Raw genomic sequence first — 25,421 nt, 5'->3', positions numbered from 1 at the left:
GAAGACATTGCCCGCGGTGGTGGTGCTACGGTAGCACCGTTGTCTCACAATAAGACACTGTCCGGTTCGATTCCCAGCTAGAGCGCCTTCTGCGTGGAGACATGCGTGAACGGGCGTACCTTTGTTGAAGGTTGTGTGTCAGGGTTGGTAACTCGGCACGTAAATATCAACTACCAATCATTAGCAGACCGGAGTTCCGCTGAGGCGACCCCTAACCAGGAAAAGCCGAAAGACACAACAACAACTTCTTAGAAGACATTGCATATGTCCTTGATTTACTGCATTGATGTACTGAAGTCAAAATATTGTTAATAATATTAAAAACATGCAAAAAATATTTTGCATGTTTACATGTGACATTTTCAATCTATATTAAATTATAAATTACCAGAAGGGACTAGTGCTACATTATATTGTTTACTGAGATGTTTAAAAATCCCTCTAGCATCCTTGTGCATTAATGATTCACTTAACCTCTCTAAAACAACACACACATTGAAAAATGTCCCAGGATATTACTTTCTTATAGGAACCACAGTGCTCTGACCATGAATATTAAAAGCTCTCTCAACAAGTATACTTTCTAATAGCTGTATTGTTACACTTTTCAGGAGATCACAGAAGGGTAGAAGCTTCATCAAAAAAATCAGTAAACATTCCTAGATATAATCAGACTACAGATTAATAGTAAAACAGTACTAACAATGGGACTTAGTAACCTTGTATAATTTCAAGGTTATACAGCCTTGATGTGCCCTGTAATAAGAAGACCGTTTCAAAAGACATAGAATAGTATCTCACATTTGTGTTGAGTATTTACAGTAAATGTAATTTTTACTTGAACTTACCAGGTGTTGCCTGATGAGTCACTATTGCCACATGCACTGTAGGAACCGTCTGGGTGCTTATAAGTTAGTTCTGTTTGGTACCCTGGGTAGGAAGAAAAGTGATCGTTTAAAAAGTCATGTTCCATCAGGTAACTCCTAACCATCAATTAAAATCTTGTTACTTCTAGGTATCACAAACCAAAATAGAAAAAAAACAAAACCAATAAGAAACACAATCCACGAGACCCTTGTCCGGAAGAACAGAACTGCAATAAAACTGAACGCGTTTTTATCATTGAATGAAGCGTTTTCGCCACAACTATGTTATGGCTTCATCAGAGAAATACAACAACCGGGCAAACAGCCCCAAGAAATATTCAAAAATCAGGAAATGACATATTGTCAACTTCCTGAAACCAGGATAATACAAAACGCTGACGTATGCCATCATTTAAAAGTTTAACAAGCATAAATGAACACACATGAAATTAGAAATAAAAAATTTTTGTAAAACTTAACTAATATAATGTATGTTCTTTTAAAAACCTATGATCAAATAGTAAAACTTTCAATGGATAAACAACCCTCTCTATAAAATGACAAAAATGTGTAAGTACCAAATGATACAATTTATCCAATGCAGCGGGAAGTTATTTTGGTGTGAGTACAACCATAATTTGCACCAATTCACTACAGTTTACAAAGATTACCACAGTGTACCTATCTTAAATAACTCCTTAATTGCTTACACCAAGTCTTCGAAGAGTGAAGTTAATGGAGGGTATCATAGGATTAGGGGTTACTTTCGTGACTTGCTTCTTGAAAGGAAAATTGACATTGACACGTTCAATTACATTGATATCACCTTACCAAAAATTCCTGTCATGTTTGGAATCCCTAAGATTTATAAAGATATCAATAATCCCCCTATGAGGGCTTTGATTGATGGGAGGTCATCTATCACTTACCCTTGTTCTAAACTTATTAACAACATTTTGTTTAAATATATTAAATTCATCCCTAGCATCTGCAAGGATTCCTGGTCCTTTTTGGGTAACATCAATGGTATACCGTTTGATGTTGAGAACAATTTTTTAACCATTGATGTGGTAGACCTATATACCTCCATTCCACACCAGGAGGCTATAGAGTGGATAGGTCTATCACTTAAGGATTTCGGGGCTTCTAGGTTGGAAGTGGATTTGGTCACTGAATTATTAGACATAGTCCTTTCTTCCAACTATTTCACCTTCAATGGTGAATTCTTCCTTCAGAAACAAGGTGTCGCTATGGGCTCGCCCTGCGGGGCGAGCGTTGCCAATTATTTCATGGGCTATTGGGAGGCCAATTTCTTACATAAGACATCTGGGTTGATGAGTCCAGTGAAATATTACACCAGGTTCCTTGACGACATCTTTACACTGTTCAGGGGCTCTAGGTTAGATGCTGAAGCCTTTGTGGATGTTCTGAACTCAACAACAGAGTTCCTAAAATTCACATTCAATTTCTCATCATCCGAGATAGACTACTTGGATGTTAAGTTAGTGAAGGACGTTGGAAGTAAGGTTCTAACGTCAACAGTTTTTAGGAAACCTACGTACTGCAATTCTTTCCTGCATTTTTCCAGTTTTCATCCGTACCAACAGAAACGTTCCATAGTAAAGGGACAGTTGGTAAGGGCAGGGAGAATGTGCAGTACAATAAGTGACTTTAGAAAAGAATGTGAATTGTTGAGAGAATTGTTTACAAATCGAGGGTACCCTGCCTCATTACTGTCTGACCTGATTCAAGAAGTTGACAGTAAAAGGGTTAATGGCTTTTACAAACCTCTACTAGCCCAACCTGTTTCCATCTCCATTGATCCTACTGATGTTGGGTGTGCCAATGTTTTGAACATCAGCACTGGTCTAACAGTGGAAACACCTTCACCAGGTGAAGAATGTGACTTTTCCTTGAGTTTCATCACTACTTTTAGTAAGAATTCCAAAGGTATTTTATCCATAATACGTAAAAACTGGCATTTTATAGCCACTAACACCTTTTTAGTGGAAAAGCTTGGTAGTGCACCTAAATTTGTCTTCAAAAGGGCCAGTAACCTTAAGGAATTGTTACAAAGGGACATATCCCAATACACTTTTAACAAACAGAAAGGAATGTACCCTTGTGGATTTTGCAAATTTTGCAATAAGGTTAAATCAGGTGAAACGTTCACCGTTAGGGGTAAGAAATACTCCATTTGTTTTCCATTGAACTGTGAGAGTAAGTCCATCATTTATATAGCCATGTGTGATTGTTGTCACGCCTTCTATGTCAGTAAAACAGACCGTAGGGTCCGTGACCGGGTATATGAACACATGTATGCTATCAAAAATAGGAGGAGCGATAATGCACTGGCCAAGCATATTGACCTCTACCCGGGTCATAGCTTTCATTTTATGGCCATAGACCATGTGCCACTGAAAGCTAGGGGGGGCCCATTCTCACTCATATTGGAGAACCGTGAATTGGAATGGCAGCTGCGTCTAGATGCTTTTCGGCATCCTGGGCTTAACATTAACTGTAATATTACTCCTGTGTTGAAATTAAGGAGTTATTTAAGATAGGTACACTGTGGTAATCTTTGTAAACTGTAGTGAATTGGTGCAAATTATGGTTGTACTCACACCAAAATAACTTCCCGCTGCATTGGATAAATTGTATCGTTTGGTACTTACACATTTTTGTCATTTTATAGAGAGGGTTGTTTATCCATTGAAAGTTTTACTATTTGATCATAGGTTTTTAAAAGAACATACATTATATTAGTTAAGTTTTACAAAAATTTTTTATTTCTAATTTCATGTGTGTTCATTTATGCTTGTTAAACTTTTAAATGATGGCATACGTCAGCGTTTTGTATTATCCTGGTTTCAGGAAGTTGACAATATGTCATTTCCTGATTTTTGAATATTTCTTGGGGCTGTTTGCCCGGTTGTTGTATTTCTCTGATGAAGCCATAACATAGTTGTGGCGAAAACGCTTCATTCAATAATAAAAACGCGTTCAGTTTTATTGCAGTTCTGTACTTCTAGGTATGAAAAATGACAGATAACACAAATTCCAAGCATCTTATTGGAAGTTAAGAAAAATCACAGTTGTTTTATTCTGTGAACACAGTGCAATTGTATGTAAAGCAGAGTTTATATATTGTGAACTGCACAGTAGCTTTTGATTTCTTATCAATTTTAGTATTTGCAACCTGCCCTACTTTTATCATGCCAAATCTATTGCATGAGATAATAATATCCAGACAATTTATCTTCCATGAAACCATATCTGTATTGCTGATTATATATTAATATAGCTGTAAAATAAAGTAGGATATTTTAGCTATTTTACAATTACATTATGATTCATTTTCCACATAGTTTTTAAAACTGTCTGGATTCTTTCTAGATTTCAGTATATGCATAACTTGTGTTACCTTTACCACCTGGTAGCCAGTTTTCAGCACTGCAAAGTAGTAAATAAGTGTATCTTGTATCTCCAGATTTTGAACACACTTTATAGAAATCATGTAATGTTTGGGGGTTTTCCATATGGCAATGTATCTTTCATTTCATAAAAACAAGCATTAATTGAATACATTCAAAATCTCCTTTATACTTTTAACTAATAGAGTTTAGAAAGTACTAGATTAGGGCTGGTGAACATTTTTGGCTCATGGGCCACTTTTCAAATAGTTCAGAGGCCACTTACCATACTTGGTAAGGTTTGGGGGGCCACACTCCATGTCCAGCATGTATCTGTTGATTCAAAATAGTTTGCTGTAGAACATTCCCAGGTCCAAATAGAATGCTTTGGTGGGCCAGATTGTGGTCATAGGGCCATCTGTTGGACACCACTGTACTAGATTGTTATATTGCTAACATTATTTTATTGCCATATCTGTTTGCATTTTCATAACATCCCCAACTTTTCATGTTTTAACACATGGGGTCCAGGTGTCACTAACAATGGCAATTATCTAGGACCAATATTCATATCAGCTCTGTATCGCTTCTCATTTTTTGGTCAGTTTTCTATAGGTTATGCTTGCACAGGCTAGACCATTGGTTTTATTATTTGGGATACTGAAGGCTTATTAAACCTTTTTTTTTAAAACTGTGCTGGGACAGCCTTGCATATTTTAATTGACTGTTTCACAAAGCAAATGGTATACAATAGTCAGAAGGGTTAAATAATTTTCTTCTGTTGAGAATTTTTGCCAAGGATATGCATTGATACTAATATTAATTATTTATTACCATCACTTATAGAGAAAGTCAGACTTGGTCAACAACCCTTTTTCACTGGAGGCCCAGGAGAAAAGCTCCAGAAATTTTCATAAGTATTACAAAAATGTTATAAACATTACATATGAATTATATCACAGTTTTAACACACTCATACACAATACATTAAATGGTAAAAGATAACTATAGACTGCTGTCACGGGGGTTGAGAGATAAGTTGTGTACAAAAGTTTTGCATTACAAACAAATGTGTTTTTATTATGTTGAGGCTGTCTTAACATAGCTAGATGAGAAAGAAGAAAAGAAGAATATGTTATGAGAGTTTCTGAAGGAAGACATGATGAGCAGGAAGGCAAGTGGCAAGAGAGTAGTCTGTTTAGCTTGTGATACAGGGTTATTAGAGTTGGGTGAAGGGGCAAGACAGTTGGACTACAGTAATAGTAGCATAGCATTACAGAAGAAGAAGAATATAGTTAAATGTGACTGACACACTAGAACAGAACAAGATAAGTAGAAAAAAGTGTCAGTATGCAGAGAAAAAAACTTGAAGTGAGATTAGTCAGGGGTTACGCAGGAGCAAAGATATTTATTTGTTAGATGGATCTTGAGTGATTCAAACAAGCAGATACTAGGTATAGATCTAATGGATAAAGGTAGAGCATTCCATAACTTAGCAGTTGTGCAAGTATATAAGGAGATACTTGCAGTATTCAATGATTTGGTTAAAGTAGGTAAAAATTTGTCTTGGGACTTTAATTCTCTAGTTAGGGTGTAAAGCTGTATCTCATTGTTCAGAGCTGAGAAATTTTCAGATTTATAAGTTAAGTTGTGCACTACAGCAAGTTGAGTTAATGATAGCAGGTGTGGTAGTTGCAGTCAATTCAGTTCCTTAAAGGCTAGACAGTGATGCTCTCTATAGTGGTGGTTAGTTGCAAATTTGGCAGTTTTATGGTAGTATTGTAACTTATTTAGCACTGAGGTTTGAAGGTTTGTGAAGACAGGAGCAGCAGAAAGCAGGGATGGTAGAAGGAACATTTAGGCTATATGTTCCTTGGCAGTATCAGTATGGAATGTTTTTATTCTATATAGTGACCTCAGTTTCTGGTGCTTTTTTAAAATTACCTTGGATATATGGTGACAAATGTCATCTGGTCATCAATGATGCCTAGTAGTTTTGTCTGATTTACAAGCTCAATAACTGTAATACTGTCAGAGGTAATAATAAATGTGGGGTTCTGTGATGAGAGTTCTTTTGATGTAAAAAACAATAATTGTATTTGTGGGTGGGTTTAGGAGTAGTCCTGCACCATTTAACCAATTTTCAACAGAAGAGTAGGATTGCTGAGAGAAGACTTAGAGTTTAGGGAAAATGTTTGCAGTGCAGACCAGGTGGGGTCATCAGCACATTTCTACTATGCTGGCATCACAGGCAGCAGTGTGAAGATCTCTGGTGAAGACAGCTCCTCTGTGATTATTAAAAAAAAACTTCCCGTCTCCTGCTAAAGGTGAATTTTCATTTTATGGTTATGTCATTTCACCAAAGGGAACATTGTTTATTTTGGCACACTGCGTTATAATGCACCACAGAGTACTACTGATAATTATTATACACCACAAGTAGGTCTTAATGTGAGGATAAGAATTTGTTCAGTTGGAGATACATGAGCATTCATGTGGATACCGATTCTACTTGAATTGTATATACATAAAAAATGATGATTATCTTCAAAATAAAGTGTATCCTTTATCCACATTTCATGCCGTGAATCATAAATTAATCTTAGATTTGATGTGCCACTTTTTGTGTTCGCAGATAACCAGTAGTGACTCTCTCTTTCTTTCATCAGTTGTGATTTTTGTAGAAAACATAATCTGACATAAAACATGCTAAAAAATTCAGAAGCAAAAGTACTAGGCCCACTAATAGTCATTGTGCTCTGTTTTTGTCAAGTAATTACTTTCGCCAAATGCCCGGACAGAGAAATGTTGAGTGCAACAACTTAAAGGTCATTAGATCAATTGCTTCTGCATTTTCGGACTCATTCCAACATCACCAGTAATAATGCCACATTGGGAAAGAAGATGGTTAGAATACTGCAGGCCCAGTAGTAGACTGCTGGGTGCTGGTTCTAATGGATTAATAAATCAGAAAGTCTGGCTTATTGCTGATATGGAACATAGTGAGGCTAAAAGGGAGGGAAACAGGACAAGGCTGGAGTTAATGTCTTCCACTGCTGAATCAACACTGTAAAGTTATTTTGGCAGTGCTGTTTTAATGAATCTGTTATCTGATCAGAAACATAAAATTTTAGCATTTTACTGATTTCCCCATATGTGACCTGCTTTGAATGTGGTATCACTGAATAAACCTCAGCAGATGACAGTCCATATCTTGCTTGTTCAATAGTTTGTTTGGCTGAAGTTTCACAGTGGTCTGAGTAAGGCATGGCATGGGAATAGTTGATGAGGTGCTACCTTTGCAGATCAGTTTTTGGCAGATGAGTTTAAATTCTTTCACTATCACCACAAAAAGAAGAAACAAAGGGATGCAGTGAGAATACCACTGCTGTTATGTCTCTTACTGATCTTCTTCCTTGATGTTGTGCTAAGCTCTACTGTAACAGCCCTCCCTTCCACAAACATTTGCATCAAACAGCCTTGTTGCTTCTTGTAACGATTTGGGAGGAGGTACCAAGTAATATCCAAATGATTCTGGCATAGTTCTCAACTGTCCTTGATTTTGCATAATCTCCTTGGTTTTTCCTCATGTTGTTGCCTTGTCCATCATTTTTTTTCCATTGTTTTTGGTAAATCACTAAGGATTACAGTCAGTCAGCAGAACCCTCATTAGTTTCATACTTTTTTATTCAGAAAAATGTATATTAAAGCAAAATATACTATTCTAATAACATTCTAAGTGAATTAAGTCATAAATTAATAATATTTAAAAACGGTCCCTGATTTGGGGTTTTTATCTTTTATTAATTTTTGTCTGTGTCCCTGATTCTTGAGCAAATAAGTTGAGATGCTTTGTTTTTGGAGAGGTTATGTTATTGGAATACCTAACCATCATCTAAAATGTGCCATGAGACAATTTTTGGTTGTGATGCAAAGGGTGTTTAAAGTAAAACAACTGCCACATGATTCACCCTCTAGGTAAGCTAGTAAACAATAATGTTTTATACCTTTTCATTTCTGAAGAATAAGTTAAAAGTTTCAAAATTGCCAAAGTGTTTGCAATCTGTTGTTGCCATCTGTTAGTATGAGAATGATGTGCATTGATATAGGGCACTATATACATTAAAATCCTTGTAAATAGTAAGATACATATCACTACAGGATAATATAATTACAAGATATAATACAGTTAGTAATGATATTTTGTTGATTCATCATGACTTAAACAAGTTCAGCTGTAAAGGTACAGCATTCCATACCAATATACTTTTGAAAGTAGGCTTGGCAAAACATGGATTAAAAGAAAGAGACACTTCCATTAAAGAATACCCAGAAAAGTATAATGGCTACACCATTATTTAAGCAGGCCAAGAATGAGAGCACTTTTAAACAGATTCTTGACTGTAGAGATATTGGGTTCAAGGTATGTGGTTTTGGATATACGCTTCTTGTTTTCTCACTTATGTTTTCAGCTATTTATAAAACACAAAAACTGAAAGATGTCTTGTAGCAATACTTAGTATAAGTGTAGTGTGATTGTAGAGCAGAAAGAGAAAAGGAACAAACTTTATTTTTCGGAACTGTGAGTGCTATTCCTGTCACATGTGCAAGCTATTAATTACAGTGACAGGTAATGACCTGCATGGCAATAATACCTCTCAGCTGTACAGATTTTTGCCGAATGCCCAGATTTTCATCTCATATTTTTGGTCTGTTTCTCATAAAATTATGATTTTCTGGCAAATCATTGAGGACGGAAGTCAGAAAATATTGACAGACATTCAAGTTTCAGACTTCATACTCTTTACAAAATTCATGCAAGTCAGATAGCCAGAATAGTACATGCATTTTCTTTTGAAAAGAAATTATATTAAGTACAAAGACATGCGTAAATGGGCGTGCCTTCACTGAAGGTTGGACGTCAAGCTGGCACCTCAGCATTCATAAACATCTACTGCCAATCATTAGCAGACCAGAGTTCCGCTGTGGCGACCCCTAACCGGGAAAAGCCGAAAGACAAACAACAACAACAACTGAAAGTACTTTTGTGCCCCAAACTGTCCACAGGAATCTGTACCTCCCACATGCATACTTCTCAGCTGTATAGATTTTTTGTTCTAATAGGTTGAGAGGTATGTCTGCACACTTGTTCTTAGTGTAATCATTTCAGGGGTTATTGTACTTCAGGGGTTGTAGATAATTCCCTACTTGCAGTGATCCTCTAGAGTATGGTGAAATGTATCTAACAAGACAAAAACAATACGGACAAGCAATTTCAGTCTGTTTTCCTGTTCTAGTAAGAAACACCTCTCTGCCTGATACAATGCACTTTCTGTTTCACATAGTAGTGTTGTGTTTAGAAAAATAAACAGTAATACTAGCCTTTTTAGGTCGTATGTGTTTGAATAAATCCATTACTAGCAAAAAAAAAAAAAAAAAGTAGTATGCGTCTACCTTAGGTAATCGATACATGAAAATATCAAGTTGCATTAGTTTGAAAGTTAAAAGCTTGAAAGAGCTTTTGTCCTTAATGTTGGTATTTCTTGGGATCTGGAGTTTGCTCTTTCCAAGTGTGGTGTGATCTCGGACCTTGTATATATAATATGCTGAGAGTGTGATTTGTTTTACTGTCATTTAGGAAAAAAAAACATTTGATCTTTTATCTTGCAAACTAATGCATTCTGAGATTTTGGTTTATTGATCACCTGACATATACCCAGTAATATAGGTAATGAGACAAGAAATAATGTTTATCAAAGTCTTAGTTTTATTTGTGACATTTTGCTTAGTTCAGGATCACAGTTATTTTATTAATATGCTTAGCTGTCTCAAAGTTGTCAATAAAGTGACTCTACACTTGAGCATGGCATAGTCCAACAAAGAAACTAGAAAGACACATCAGAGCTGACTATCTTACCTTTTGGTTTGCTGATGGCATATTTTAATTTAAGACACAGAGGGCTTGCCTATGTCAGGTCTGCTACTTTTACCGAAGACCCAGAAGGACAGCATGGCAATTATGTTGTCTATTTATTGGCTTATCACTTCCAAATCTCCTGCAGCCTGATCAACATTGCATTTATAAGTTACCAACCTACAAATCAAAGCAATCTAATAATTTGTTTTCAGAAATAAGACTTGCTAGTTATTTTTTGCTTTTCACATTTTATTTCTTAACATCCTTATTAAATTACAATTGAAAAAACACAAATAAACATACATTAACAGAAAAAAAACTGTTATAGTTCTAATTTTCTTGCAGTGCCCATATAGGTTTACTTTAACTATCATTCACTGTAGTTTTTTTGTGTAATCTTTAAAGATTGTAAAATTATTGTTTTGACATGTTTTTTAATACTCTGGAGCTTTTTTCCCCAGGCTTTCACTGAAAATGGGTTACTGCCCAGTTGGACTTTACCTGTAGATTTATAACAAAGTTGTCGCTTTAGTGATATTCTGTTCTTAAAAGTAAAACTAAGTTTATTACCTACAATATCTTTGATCCCTGGTAGGGAAGGCAGTCTCTAAACTGCTGTCTAAACTTCTGCTTAATCTTATCCTACTCTGTTATATTTCCCTGTATAGTTATCTGCAGCCGATACATTAGTTCCTTTGCTAATTTTCTCCAGTAAAGTCCACCCCCTTTTCATTATTTTCTATACCCCTACTTGCTGTCATCTCTATTGGCAAAATCTTTTTTCCAATTCCTATGTTGGCTTAGTTGTTAAAAATACTTTCTGCTACGTTATGAACATAATACTCTGTATAGCCGTTATTCTTCTTATGGAACTACATCCAAACATCCAGCTCTCTCCTTATTTCTCATTTCATCATCATCATAATCCTGTTCCACTTTCATTTACAACCTCATGCTTGTGTTATGAATATAAGCCTTAACTGTGTAGCTCCAAAGTATCCCTTCATTCAGGTAATCCTAGACCAGCTTGATCTACTGGGAGGATCAACTTTACCCATTTAACAATTGCATTCTTCCCTTCCCAAATACATTTTTAAAACAACTTATTAATTATAATGAAGAACTTGTCCTCTAGTTGATAATAAAATATGCATGATCTGTGTATAAAACTGAACTTTCTAAAAACATTTTCACTGTTTGTATTGCTTTATATCCGTCCATAATCAAGAGCTTCTACTTTCACAATTTTTGAATTATATTTTTTCTCTGTTCATTAATTTTATATTCCAAAAAGACTTTCATCTGTAGCAAAATGTTCCAAATGGTGTAATGGTTAAGTTGTTTACTTCCCTGACGCAAGGTATATGGTTTGAAAGGAAACTGGCAAGGCTTAAAATTGCCCACAAGGTCAGCTAGCCTAGTACTGTAAAATATGATTTTCTGGATTTTTCAAGTTCAACATAATATCATCTGCAAATAAAGACAGCTTTTCTTGATTAACATACTATTTATATTCTTGAATTTGTGATCCCTTTTCCCTCTTTTTTTTTCACCAATGGCTCTAAATATATAACAAATAACAATGATGAAAGAGGACACCCCTGCACCATTCCTATGTTCAAGCACAGCTTATCTAGAGAGGAACCTTCCCACCTTAACTTTTGTATGTGACCCTTCATATATGGTTTGTGTATTTATTTTAATTTATTAACTGGAAATGCCTGACTGGGCAAACAAGCCCATTTTGGCTGAGGCTAAGGAGAATTTCTCCTCAAAAAATAATAACAGTAGCACATATGCAACATAAAGAAAACGCAAGTAACATTTAACAGCATTACATAACAAAACTGCTTTAGAACTATTTACAGTAGTACTATGCAATATACAGAATGTCCAGCATTTCATACAAAGTGAAAACTATGAAACAAACAAGTGTTCTTTGCAGCAACATAGTCAGCACTGGGTGCAGTACATTAAGTCATATTATACAACGACCTCCCATTAATATTCTAAAATGTGCACACTGATTGGTCAGCGTGCACATTTTAAATCAGAACTATAGTAATGGAAAAAGGTCCTGTCACCCGGACTTTTTCCATTAGTATAACTCTTTTTTTAAAGCAACGGAGAACGCAAAATCTCCATTGCTTTTTACACACTGTCTCGCTATGTTAAACAAGTTTAACATAGCGAGACAGCATTAAAAAAAGTAGTGGAGATCTTCCTATCTCTGTTGCTTTTTTTAAAGATGTCTCGCTATGTTAAATGGGTTTAACATAGCGAGACAGCTTTAAAAAAAGCAACGGAAATTCTCCTTTACTTTTTTTAAAGCTGTCTCGCTATGTTAAACTCCTTTAACATAGCGAGACACTTTGTAAAAAGCAATGGAGATCTTGCTTTCTCCGTTGCTTTTTTCAAAACTGTCTCACTATCTTAAATGCGTCTAACAAAACAAGACAGCTTTAAAAAAGCAACGGAAATTCTCCGTTGCTTTTTTTAAAGCTGTCTCGCTATGTTAAACTCCTTTAACATAGCGAGACAGTTTGTAAAAAGCAACTGAGATCTTGCTTTCTCCGTTGCTTTTGCCCACAGCTCTGATGTACTGCATAAGCATATGCATGTGCAGTACATCAGATCTGCCGCAGAATACCGGACAGCTGTGGAAGGGCAGCAAGGAGGCATTATACAATGCCATTATTTAAGAAACGTATTTTTTTTTCTTAAATAATGTCATTGTATAATAGCAATAACCTACTTCTGGGTGTAGGTAATGCTGGATTTACCCACGGTTGTCTTTGTTTGGCTACTTGGGCTTCGCCCTCATGACCAAACCACACCAACCGTGGGTGTATCCAGCATTACCCACACCCAGGTGTGGGTTATTGCTATTTATACCATGATCCCCCCAAAACGCGCACGCTGATTGGCCAGCGTGCCCGTTGTAAATCGAGTTATACTAATGGAAAAGGTCCGTCGCCCGGACTTTTTCCATTAGTATAACTTCGTTTAAAACACTGTCTCGCTATGTTAAATGGGTTTAACATAGCGAGACAGCTTTAAAATAAGCTCCGTTGCTTATTTTAAAGCTGTCTCGCTATGTTAAACCCATTTAACATAGCGAGACAGTGTTTTAAAAACAATGGAGAAAGCAAGATCTCCGTTGCTTTTTTTTGTTTAGCTATGTTAAATGAGTTTAGCATAGCGAGACAGTTTAAAATAAGCAGCGGATGTCCGTTGCTTATTTTAAAACTGTCTCGCTATGTTAAACTCATTTAACATAGCAAAACATAAAAAAGCAACGGAGATCTTGATTTCTCCGTTGCTTTTGTTACAACTCTGATGTACTGCGCAGGCGCGCAGTACATCAGAACTGCCGAGGATGCCAGACATCTGCGGAAGGGCAGTAAACAGGCATTATACTATGCCATTATTTAAGAAAAGTAATAGTTTCTTTTCTTAAATAATGTCATGGTATAATAGCAATAACCCACTTCTGGGTGTGGGTAATGCTTAATTTACCCAAGGTTGGCTTTGTTTGGTCCGGGCTTCGGGACCAAACCATGCCAACCGTGGGTAAATTTAGCATTACCCACACCCAGGCGTGGGTTATTGCTATAATAATTATATGCATTTTCACAGAAGAAAGGCAGAAGACAGAAAACGAAGAGAGAAGAGAGAAGAGATAGTCACTGACATATATCGGAACATAGGACATATAATTTAGGAATAATTTAACCTGGGAATAGCAGGAGCACAGCCAGGAGTCAAGCAGGAACAGTTTTAATTTACATTTAAATATATGTGTGTTGTTGAGGAGCCTGACTGAAGGGGGGATTGAGTTACAGGATTTTGTGATAGAATTGGTGTAAAGAGCTTTGTAAACTAGTGAGATTTTTGTCAACAGAAGGGACAGCTCTATTAGTGAAGTGGACTTGTAGTATACTGCTTAGGGCAACATATTTTTCACAGTGAAAGACTAATCTGTGTGCAAACTGAAATTGAGAATAGATGAAGAGGTGAGGTAGCTCAAGCCAGTTTAGGTGCCTTAGGGCAATACAGTGATTTGTGGTGTTATGGTCAAGCAAAGGGTTATATCTCTTTAATTATGCAAGATAGATCTGATATATCAGTGATAGAACTGTTCACCTGTTCAAGAGCTTTCCATTTATGTATGGCAAGAGAAGATAGCACACTGCTGTTTTGTGATATTACCAAATCTATGCAAATTATGCATATTATAATTTCACAATATTGCAAGACACTGTTAATCTACAAAATCATTTGCATTAGAGGGCAGGCATCAGTGACAACACTGTGAGCATTAATGTTTTGTATAAGATGCCACCATTTGTTCACCTGTAGTTCAATCAGGTTTTATTAAGTTAATGCAGCTATGAAAATATTGGTAATAGTCATAATTGGGTTATGGGCGACCGCGGTGGAGCAGCGGTTAGCATTGCCAACTCACAGCAAGAGGCTCTCCGGTTTGATCCTCAGCTGGGGTGCCTTCTGTGCGGAGTCTACATGTCCTCCCTGTGGTCGTGTGGGTTTCATCTGAGTTCTCTGATTTCCTCCCACATCCCAAAGACATGCTGTAGGTGGATAGGACACTCTAAATTGGCCCCAGGCATGAGTGCGTGCATGTGTGTGCCTTCAGTGGAAGGTCCGGGCTGGCAAGTCAACACGGTAAAACTCCACTGCCAATTATAAGCGGACAGGTGATCCTCTGTGGCGACCCTTAACTGGGAAAAGCCAGAAGCCATTATAACTGGGTTATCAAAGGGGCATTTATATCTCAGAATGTCTTTACATTACATATCATGTTTTAATGTAATTTTTTATTAAGACTCAGTGCTTGAATACACCATCCCCAACAGAACAGTATTACACACTATTTTCATATTATTACTATAAACATGGAAATGTCCTGTTTTTCATACCTTTTTGTAAACACTCCTTAATAACTCCAACCATACCTCTCAACCTCTTTCAGCAAGAAATCTGGACATAGCCATAAATAATGGGGAGGAAAGGCTCAACAATTTGGACAATTTTTAAATATTGCTCTTAAAAACTTGAGAAAGTTGATAAAATAACAGGTTTTGCATTAGCATAAATTTTTTGACAGGCACAAAGTCTGAATGTCTGATGTCTGTCATTATTTTCTGACTTCACTCCTCAATGATTTGCCAGAACACTATAAACAAATAAAAAAGTAAGAGGTAATAATCTGCACATTCTGCGAAAATCTCTACAGTCGAGAGGTATGACTCCATCTCTACACATCCCATGATAATCATTTTACTGTTATGCTTAGGAAATTATGTTAGCTTGTAGATACCTTAGTTTTTTATGTATGTACCTTGACCAGGATGTCACAAATCAGACTTGAAAAACAGTGACAAGTATAGTTGTTTCAGAAGTACACGAAAATCTAGGTAAAAGTGAATATACTCTTAGAGGATACACAGAAACTGTGCTTTCCCAATGACTATACTCTTGTAGGACACAATGAGTTAGAAACTTTAGATAGGTCCAAGAAGAGGGAAGATACAATATTATCTGTCTTGTGGCCATATTACCTGTATTGAGCCTATACTTTCCCCTAATTAACCAAATTGTTCTATTAGGGAATGTAAATACTACCACTCCCCGACTCATAAAATGTCAGTTGGCTGTTTATAATGACCAAAGAAATTACGTGTACCACTGCAAGCCAAACTGAGAAACAACACAGGAGCTTCCCGAGGTCAGTGAAGGCCAGTTAACACCAAAATAGCTTAAACACAACTTTATTTCCACTTTTGTCAGAACCTGACTTCTTCAGAAACATAATAACAATAGAGTAAAATGCAAGTGTTAAATACATTCCATTTTGGCGCCAAACACTCACTTTGTTATCCAATTAAAAATTGAAAATAGTGGTTATGAAATTTCAATGAATAATCACTTTCTTTAAAAGGAGAGAAACAAGAAAAAACAAAACAAAAATATAATATATAACAAAGTACTAATAAAATCCATGCATATAAAAATCTATAAATTAATGTGAATTAATGTATCAATAGTGTACCATATATAATAATATCTACTTTAACATTAATTAATTTTTGTTGCCTCTTAAAGTCTGATACTTTAAAAAACACTTTACATTTATAGATTCATTTAACCCGAGCTTCCTATCAGCATCAACTGCTATTTGTCACAAGGTTTCTCTCTGCTCAAGAAAGTTCTTGAAATCACCCCCTCTCAAATCCCTGTTACCTGCTTCCAAAATGGAGAACAAAAATCTCTTACATTTGTTGCACTCCAAAGAGTGCTTAAATACAGCATTATTGTGATCTTTACATTTAATGCTGTAAACGTGTTCCCTAATGCAATCTCTTAAGGGACATGTGGTCATCCCCACATAGAAGGCATCACAACCACTGCACACTCCTATATAAATAACTCCTTTTGTTTTGCAGGTCAAAAATCCTGGAACCTTAAAAGTATGATCTATATGACTTAACGCAATGTAAGGACTCCCCATTATGACATGCAAAAGTTACAGTTTCCACACCTGTGCATCCCGGTCCTTTGACTAAACTTTGCCCTAGAAATGTAGTTAGATTGATCATTCTCTAATAGTTTTTTAATACTAACCTGATTCCTATAACAAAATTAGGTTTCCTACCCACCACCTTAATTAGTTTACTATTTCCTTCCAATATTTTCAGTTTCTTTGAACAATTTCTCTAATAGCTGGGCAAGCCACTGTCATATCCAAGGTAAATGTTGCCTGGTTTTCCAGTTGACCAATGGAACCCGTAAAATAGGAGGATACAAAGAAGCTCTCCTCTCTAAAATATCTCTTTGTAGTTGTCCTAAATATTCACTGTCATATCCCCTAATCAGGAACATGTGAGTGATCAAATGGAACTCATCTAAAAGTTCCAAATCATCAGTGGTCATCTGACTAGCTCGGATATATTGCCCGTTGGGTAAGTTTTTCTTCACGAATGAAGGGTGATTACTCCTGCTATGCAAATAACCATTCGTAAAAGTCTCTTTCCTATAAATCCTACTCTGGAACAAATTCAGTTCAGATTTCCACTTTAAGGTTACATCAAGAAAGTTCACTATATGCCCACTCACCCCTTTAGTAAATTTCAAATAATTTGAGGCTAAATTCATATCAACAACAAAATCTTCGGCTACTTTCTCAGTCCTTTCCAAAATGAAAAACAAATCAACAAATCTGGAATAAAATAAAATTTGATATTTAGCTCTCAGCTTAGCCAAAACTGTGATCTCCCAAAAAGCCAAAACTGTACTAGCATAAGATGGTTCTGCAGGTGACCCCATCGCAACACCCTTCAACTGTCTGCAGTAAACCTGATCAAATAAAAAGAGGTTATTAGTAAGTATAACCTCTATCAAACTGCAAACAAAATTAACTTCTGAATTACCCATCCTGGTGTTGCAAGACAGAAAACTTCTAACTGCCTCAACTCCCTCAGAATGAGGGATACAGGTGAATAAAGAGACCATATCCACTGTAAGGACAATATGTTTGCTAGTGTCATAGCAAAACCCAGTAAAAAAGTTCCTTAATTTGGCCAAGAAATCACAGAAATCTTGGATATAAGATGGTAAATGCTGCACTAGTGGATTTAAAACAAAGCCGACCACTAAGGCCATACCCTCAGTAATGGAATGAGGGGACGAAACAATTAATCTAAAAGGTGGATTCCTAAGACTCTTATGAACCTTAGGAATACCAAATAAAACACCTATCTTAGGCTTATCAATTGAACAAAAATTGTACATGTCGACATCAATATCACCATTCAAAAGTTCATCATACAAAAAATATTGAATGTATTGGTAGCTTTGAGTAATTTCTTCGTTGTCTACCTTCTCATATTCTTCTAAATTATTCAACAACTTTAGCATACCATTTTGATACTGTTCAATATTCAGGATTACATTCCCCTTTTGTCACTTTTCATAAACCGCAGATTTTCAATACTTCTTAATTGTTTTAATGATTCACATTCTTTTGCAGATAAATTGTTAAACCACTTATTTTTACTATTTAAACAGCCCTTTAAATCTTCTAAACTAAATTTTTCAAACACTTTAATAGTGGAATTTAAGGGAGGTGTATAGCAGGAAGGTTTCACAAAACATTTTGAATCATATTTAGCACCCTTGAACAAATAATCTAAGTTCAACCACCGAGTAAACATTTTAAAATTTACTGCTGTTCTTTTGTATTCCGCCCTTCTAGTAGGGACAAAATTGAAGCCATACTTCAGAACTGACATTGGTTCATCAGTTAGTGCAACATTAGATAAGTTAATAACATGAAAGTTGTCACTATGGTACCTTAAAGTTCATCTGCTGAGGAACTGGATATTGTCTGTCCTCTGGTTCTCATATGTCTCGTCTTTGGCACTTTGGTCTCCTTCCTGGAAACTAAAAAACCCTTAGGCTTGGCCCCAATGTTGTCATTCACTTCTACTAAATTAACGTTTGGTTCTCCAAAGTTACTTAGTTTCTCTATATTGTTATCACCTTCATTCACCTTTGAAGGTGACCTCACTTTGGTGTTAGAAAAAACCTTTGTCATAAGAGACAGTTGTTTTAATTGGCTGGTTTTGTGAACATTCTGTTGACCAAACCTACTTTTCTTAAAGGCACCCCAAGGATAATGCTGCTGGTTAGGGGGATTAGAAAGTTCATTTAAAAACTTTTTTTACCAACAGAAGTTGAGACAAAAGATTCATAAGTGCTTTTCTCATCATAAGCGGTAACATCCCATAATAATTTGTTGTGTTTACGATCCACAGCCTCACTTTGGGGTGATTTCAAGAACTTTCTTGAGCAGAGAGAAACCTTGTGGCAAATAACACTTGATGCTGATAGGAAGCCCGGGTTAAATGAATCTATAAATGTAAAGTGTTTTGTAAAGTATTGGACTTTAAGAGTCAACAAAAATTAATTAATGTTAAAGTAGATATTATTATATATGGTAGACTCTTGACACATTAATTCATATTAATTTATAGATTTTTATATGCATGGATTTTATTAGTACTTTATTATATATTATATTTTTGTTTTTTGTTTCTTGTTTCTCTCCTTTTAAAGAAAGTGATTATTAACTGCAATTTCATAACCACTATTTTCAATTTTTAATTGGATAACAAACTGAGTGTTTGGTGCCAGAATGGAATGTATTTAACACTTGAATTTTACTCTATTGTTATTATGTTTCTGAAGAAGTCAGGTTCTGATGAAAGCGGAAATAAAGTTGTGTTTATGCTATTTTGGTGTTATCTGGCCTTTATTGACCTCGGGAAGCTCCTGTGTTGTTTCTCTCTTGACTGTTTATAATGCTTTCTCTGCATCAAGATCAAGGAACAATACTTGCTTTCTTGTATTCTGCTCTCCTCTGGATCATCATTGTTCTGTTAATGTTACTAAATGTTTGCCTCACATCTCCAAAACCACACTGATCCATATTTATCAATTTTTCCAACACCTTTGCTATTATCCTAATATATATATATATATACATATATATATATATATATATATATATACACACACTTTATAATCATGGTTTAAAAGTGTCTATAACAAGCTGTGTCTTCTCAGTCTTGACCATCTTCATAGGCTAGTACTAGGCTTACTACTCTTATGGGCCATTTTAAGGCTAGCCAGTTACCCCGTGAGAATCAAACCCTGCACCTTGTGTCTGTAAGGTAAGCACCTTAACCATTATGCTTACCTACCACCCCTTTGGATAATATAATCATCACAGCTTTCTTCCAAGATACTAGTACTTCCCCTCTTTTAAAATACTGTTAAACAAAACCCTGCTTCTTCACTCCCACCTTACAAACTTCAAAAGGGATACTGTCTCTTCCTGGACACTTCCATGTTGTTTGATAACACGCTTTATCTCATCTTTTCCTATCTTAGCTATTAATTGTTAAGCCTTACCTTCTTCCTCTAACCTTGACATAAGTAAGTATTCTATAAATATTTCCATGTGTGCCATTTCTTTGTTTCTACATTCATCTGCTTTTTACAAATGTTTATAAAATTTCTGAAATATCTCTAATATTTCTATAGAATCTCTAAGTATTTTTGATTATTTTTCTTGTCATATTTTCTCTCTAATTTTCATGATAACTTCTTCTACTTTCTGTTGACTAAGTTGTTGTGCTCAAAGGTTTTGTGGAGTTATCAAAAATAGTTTTTTTGCGTAACCTACCTAACTCATGCCTGTTAGTCTAGTACTCCCTTATTTAAATTTACCCCTCTGCAGTTGTTCCTCTTCTTGTTCTATGAGATTCCTATTATTCTGCAATATGTTAGCCTTTATCAGCCCTTCTAAATAATTCCTATAACTTCTTCTTATATCTTTCTTTCTTTTTTCCTTCCTTCCTTCCATCCTAAATTCTATCTTTCTTGATTCTACCCAGGTTTTAAACACCATTTTCATTTTATCTCACTCACTGAAATTGCTTGTCTTTCCTAATAACTCCAGAAGCACTTCCTCTGTCAATTCATTAAAACCCTCTGTGTTTACAGGTAACTACAAAAACACCAGTGTGTCTCATTTTTACTTCGTTAACCTGTATCTTTATCTCAGATTTTATTGCTGAATGATTCGAAATAGTAATTGGATGTGTGCCAAATCTTTCAATTAAATATGCATGCCCCTAGAAAATATAATTTCTATCCAGTCTAGCCCTCTACTTTGCAGAATAAAATAGACATACTAAGTTTTTACTACTGAATTCTCATATATGTCTTCATTAATCTACCCTATTTTGTTGTATTTTTCTTCTAGGACCCCCTGGTAATTTTTTTCTATAGGACTCCCTGGTAAATTTTTTCTATTGCAAATCAAGTTTTAGTCCCTGCCCATATAAATATTCCCTGCTGAAAGCTAATTATTGACCCTCCCCCATTTTTAAAGCTCCATAACATTTTTGTTGGAATATAACTAAATGACAGTGTATTCCTCCTTCCCATCCATAGCCCTTTACTATTACTACTACTAGAAATCTACCATTGTTGCATTTTTTCTCTCTTCTGACACTATTGGAACCCCTCTATCAATCAGTATCATTGCTCCCCCTTTTCCATTGTCCCTGATTTTCTGCTGAATGTCTATCCTGAAGTCCTTTATTTATCAAATTCAAATGCTCATTTCTATCCAAATGTGTCTCCAGGAGTATTACTGTTTGCACAGCACAATTCTTAATATAATTCAATATTTTTTGCCTATACATAATAAGTCATTTACTTTCCATGATAATATGGAAAGATTTGCCATTATGATAGAGCACTATTAACTCCTACCTATTATACATAACAGTTCTTTTGAATGTGTATTTTCAACTTTGGGCTTTTATGTACATACTAATTTTTGGTAGGCTGATCGCTTATACAGTTTCTTCTTCTTATCTCCATTTGAACTAACGTCACATTTTTCAAATTTTTTTTCTTCAATGAAAGCACTCAGAAACACACAAAACTATGGACTTTTTCAACAAATGGAATTCACCTCTCCAGACAGGAGTTGCTGTCCCAAATTGACAACTACACCCACCAACATTGCCTAATCTAAAATTAAGGATACCCATGCTAAAGCACATATTACAATCCATATTCACATGTACACTGATTACCAACTGTACTTCTGTTATTGTCCCTCTCAGATGTGAAAAACAGCTTGCATGCTTTCAGTAAAACATTAACTTTTAGTCCTAAGAAAACAATGCAATGGCTAACTTTAAATAAACTAAATTGTGTGCTGTTATAGTAAATGCATTTACATATTAAGTCTGCTGGGGAGCCAGCTACTCATATAACTTATTTCCTTCCTGCAGTTTCAAACCTTATTTTTCACTGAGATACTTGCCACTTTACTTTTAAATGTTAATTACACTTTTTCAGGTACCCTTTTCTCAGTACAGATTGTTCAGAGGCCTCATGATGGACTGTTTGCACTTGCAGATATCTCCTCGCCAATTAAAAGCAGTTGATAACAAAAAGATAGCTAGTAACTTTGTAGGTGCATGAAATAATCTTTGAAAATTTTATTCAGATCACACTGTGATTACTTGCAACTGTAGACTTGCATACATTAGTGCATATTTAGCATATAGCCTTCTTGTCTCCCACCGTGAGCATTTGCTAATGGAAAAATAAAACAGCTAATGACTTTGTAAATACAAATAAAGCATAATTATCTATGCATTCCTTTATTTTGACTTATTTTTCATACACATGTCATTAAAAATGCCTATAGCTTAAACCAAGGACATTAATCTACAGATCCACTCCTGTAAAAACAGGGGAAATTATTATCTTAATTCTACATATATGATGGTGAATGTACTTTTACATCGCACCCAAGCAGCCAAGATCACAATATCACAACATTCAATTAACTTTACCTTGCTTCTTTCCAAACTTTCCTATCTTATTACTGTATAGAGCATATATTTCTTGCAACTATGGAAAAGAAATTGCTTGTTTTAATATCGTTAATAAATACAGCAAACAATGATAATATTTCCCCATCTCATACCTCATATTTAAAATATGCTTCACTGCACACTGTGCAAAACTGCTTTACAATATAGCACACGATTTCAACATTAATATGAACAAAACTGGTTTACTTACAGTTACTTCTTCACCCACTTCAGTGTCCTAAATATTAATGCCTTAAAATGGGGTATATGTTTTAGAGATCACTTTTTAACACAGTCAACAAAATTCCAGACTTTTTCAGCCACTTTGTCCTTCTAAAACCACATTGCACATGCATTTTTTTTCTACAACAATGCTTTTTATTTTAATAAAAATAATAAAAACAATATTAAATTACAATCATTAACAGAGAAACAAAAGGGAACTATATACATAGTCCATTACAAAGTTTTGCATTGTTATACATACATTCAGGAAATCAATCACTCAATTAATATTTCTATAACAGAGAAGGCAATTTGTCCCAAGCAATTAATCTATGTGTTGAGTTTTTTGTTATCAGCTTTATACTTGCAATTTATTTATCACACAATGACTTGGCTAAATAAATAAATTCATTGTTAATAGAGAGAGGAGAATTAGTTTTCCAATTTTTGTCACAGCTTTTCTTGCAACTGCAAGGACTGACCACAGTATGTGTATTTGTGTTTTGGGTATAACCTCTGGAATGGGCACATTAAATAAGATAAGAGAATCAGAAATCACACATTTATCATTCCACAATGCATAACAGAAATTCCTGAATTCACTCCAAAAAAGATAACATCTTACAGATAATCCTCATATGTTGCCAATCAGCATTTGCTGCACTGCATCTCCAACATTTCAAATAATTTTTTAAACATATTGGCAATTTTGGTTGTGTCATCTATAGAGGTATACATCTTCCAATGGGTGAGGTTGTTGTTTTCCCTACTGATCTTAAATAGAGTTTTTTATAATTAATGGTAAATTCTTGTTTATTTATTTTAGTAGAGTAGTTCCAGTAAGAGGCATTTATGAAGTTGAAGTCTGATCTGAGAGTTCTATAAATCACAGATATGAATGAGGTACCTATCAGAAAGCCATTAGTAATATTACACAATAGTTCTAAAATTTTAGGTATATTATCTCCGTGAATTTGTAATGATAATATTATTTTATAGTAAATAAACTCTCTGCAGACTTGCATATCAATCCAATTACTGTTATTTAAGCTATACCCAGCAATTAAGTAAATGGCTGAATGAATTTTATTTGCAGACAAAAATTGATTCCAGTAAAATAGGTTGCTGTCTTTCAATTCATGCATTTTATTCAAATTAAAGGAAATTAAACATTCATTTGTGTTTCTGATTGAATGGCTAGACTGAGTAAATCTGTTAAAGTTTATTAATATTTGGTTAATCTTGTGTATATATTTTTAATGATGACAAATATATTTCTATCTAGTCTAGTAGGAGGTTTGAGTAGCATTTTGTTATTTGCTAATAAGATTTTTGCATATGTTAATTTCTAATGTGCAGTGTAGGAGGGACTTATCCATAAAAAAATCATATTAAGAATGGCAGCATTTATACAGAAGTCAATATTAAGAAAGCTAATGCTCCCTTCTTCCCAACTTGCAGTATGTCATTGTAGAGATATCCTAGGTTTATTGGGATGCCAAAGAAATTTTAATAAAATATTATTTATCTTTTTTGTAACCTTTGTAAGTGGAGGAATAATTAGAGATTGACAAATATAGAGAATTTTGGGCAGTAGAATAATTTTAATTAGTATTAATCCATCTCAAAAAGTAAAAAAATCCAATTATCTATAAGATTAGTAAATGATGTTATTAAGTTTTTATAGTTTATAGAGATTGTATCTCCAGGATCTGGAGAAATGGAAATTCCTAGATATTTAATTTGCATAGTATCCCAGTTGAAGTGTGTGTAATTTCTCATTCTATTGGTGGCATTCCTATTTATTAAAAGGGATCAAACCAGATAGATTTTCAAACAAATATAGAGCATTAAGCAAGTGATCTAAGGATGTTTCAATATCATCACTAGTTAGTAAAAGATCATCCACAAATAGGTGAATCTTTGGGGATAAGTTATTATTAAGGTTATAACCTTTAATATATGTATTATTTCTAATATAATTAGCAAAAGGTTCTACAGCCACAGCAAAAATTAGAGGGGATAGGGGACAACCCTGTTTCATACCTTTGGTGACTTTAAAGGGAAAAGATAAAAAGGAGCCTATCTTTATAAAAAATATAGAATCTTCATAAAATGGGTGGCCACAGTGGTGCAGCGGTTAGCATTGCCACCTCACAGCAAGAGGTTCTCCGGTTCAATTCTTGGCTGGGGTGCCTTCTGTGCAAAGTCTGCATGTCCTCCCTGTGGCTGTGTGGGTTTCCTCTGGGTGGACAAGTTTCCTCCCACATCCCAAAGACATGCAGTAGGTGGATTGGACACTATAAATTGGCCTTAGGTGTGAGTGTGTGCCTTCTGTGGAAGGTTGGGCGCCGGGCTGGCAACTCGACACTGTAAAACTCCACTGCCAATCATGAGCGGACAGAAGATTCGCTGTGGTGACCCCTACCTGGGAAAAGTCGAAATAAGAAGAAGAAGAGTCTTCATAAAGTTTTTTAATAAGGACTAGAAAGTTTAGAGAAAATTTATATTG

The 25,421-nt window shown here is 35.2% G+C and overlaps 1 protein-coding gene across 1 annotated transcript in view; it reads right to left on the bottom strand.

The window, feature by feature from the left end:
- Nucleotides 1-25,421, bottom strand: part of LOC122808163 (alpha-1-macroglobulin-like) — a 404,161-nt gene that overhangs the window by 165,884 nt on the left and 212,856 nt on the right. The window contains exon 6 of the mRNA XM_044079136.1: nt 849-930. Within this exon, the coding sequence (XP_043935071.1) occupies nt 849-930 (82 nt within the window). The remainder of the gene's footprint in view (nt 1-848; nt 931-25,421) is intronic.

The sequence above is a fragment of the Protopterus annectens genome, chromosome 8.part0 (genome assembly GCF_019279795.1).
Source record: "Protopterus annectens isolate FY-2018-M chromosome 8.part0, PAN1.0, whole genome shotgun sequence".
Lineage (NCBI taxonomy): Eukaryota > Metazoa > Chordata > Ceratodontiformes > Protopteridae > Protopterus > Protopterus annectens.
Note: the sequence above shows the minus strand (reverse complement) of the source record. Positions and strands in the feature narration are given on the sequence as shown.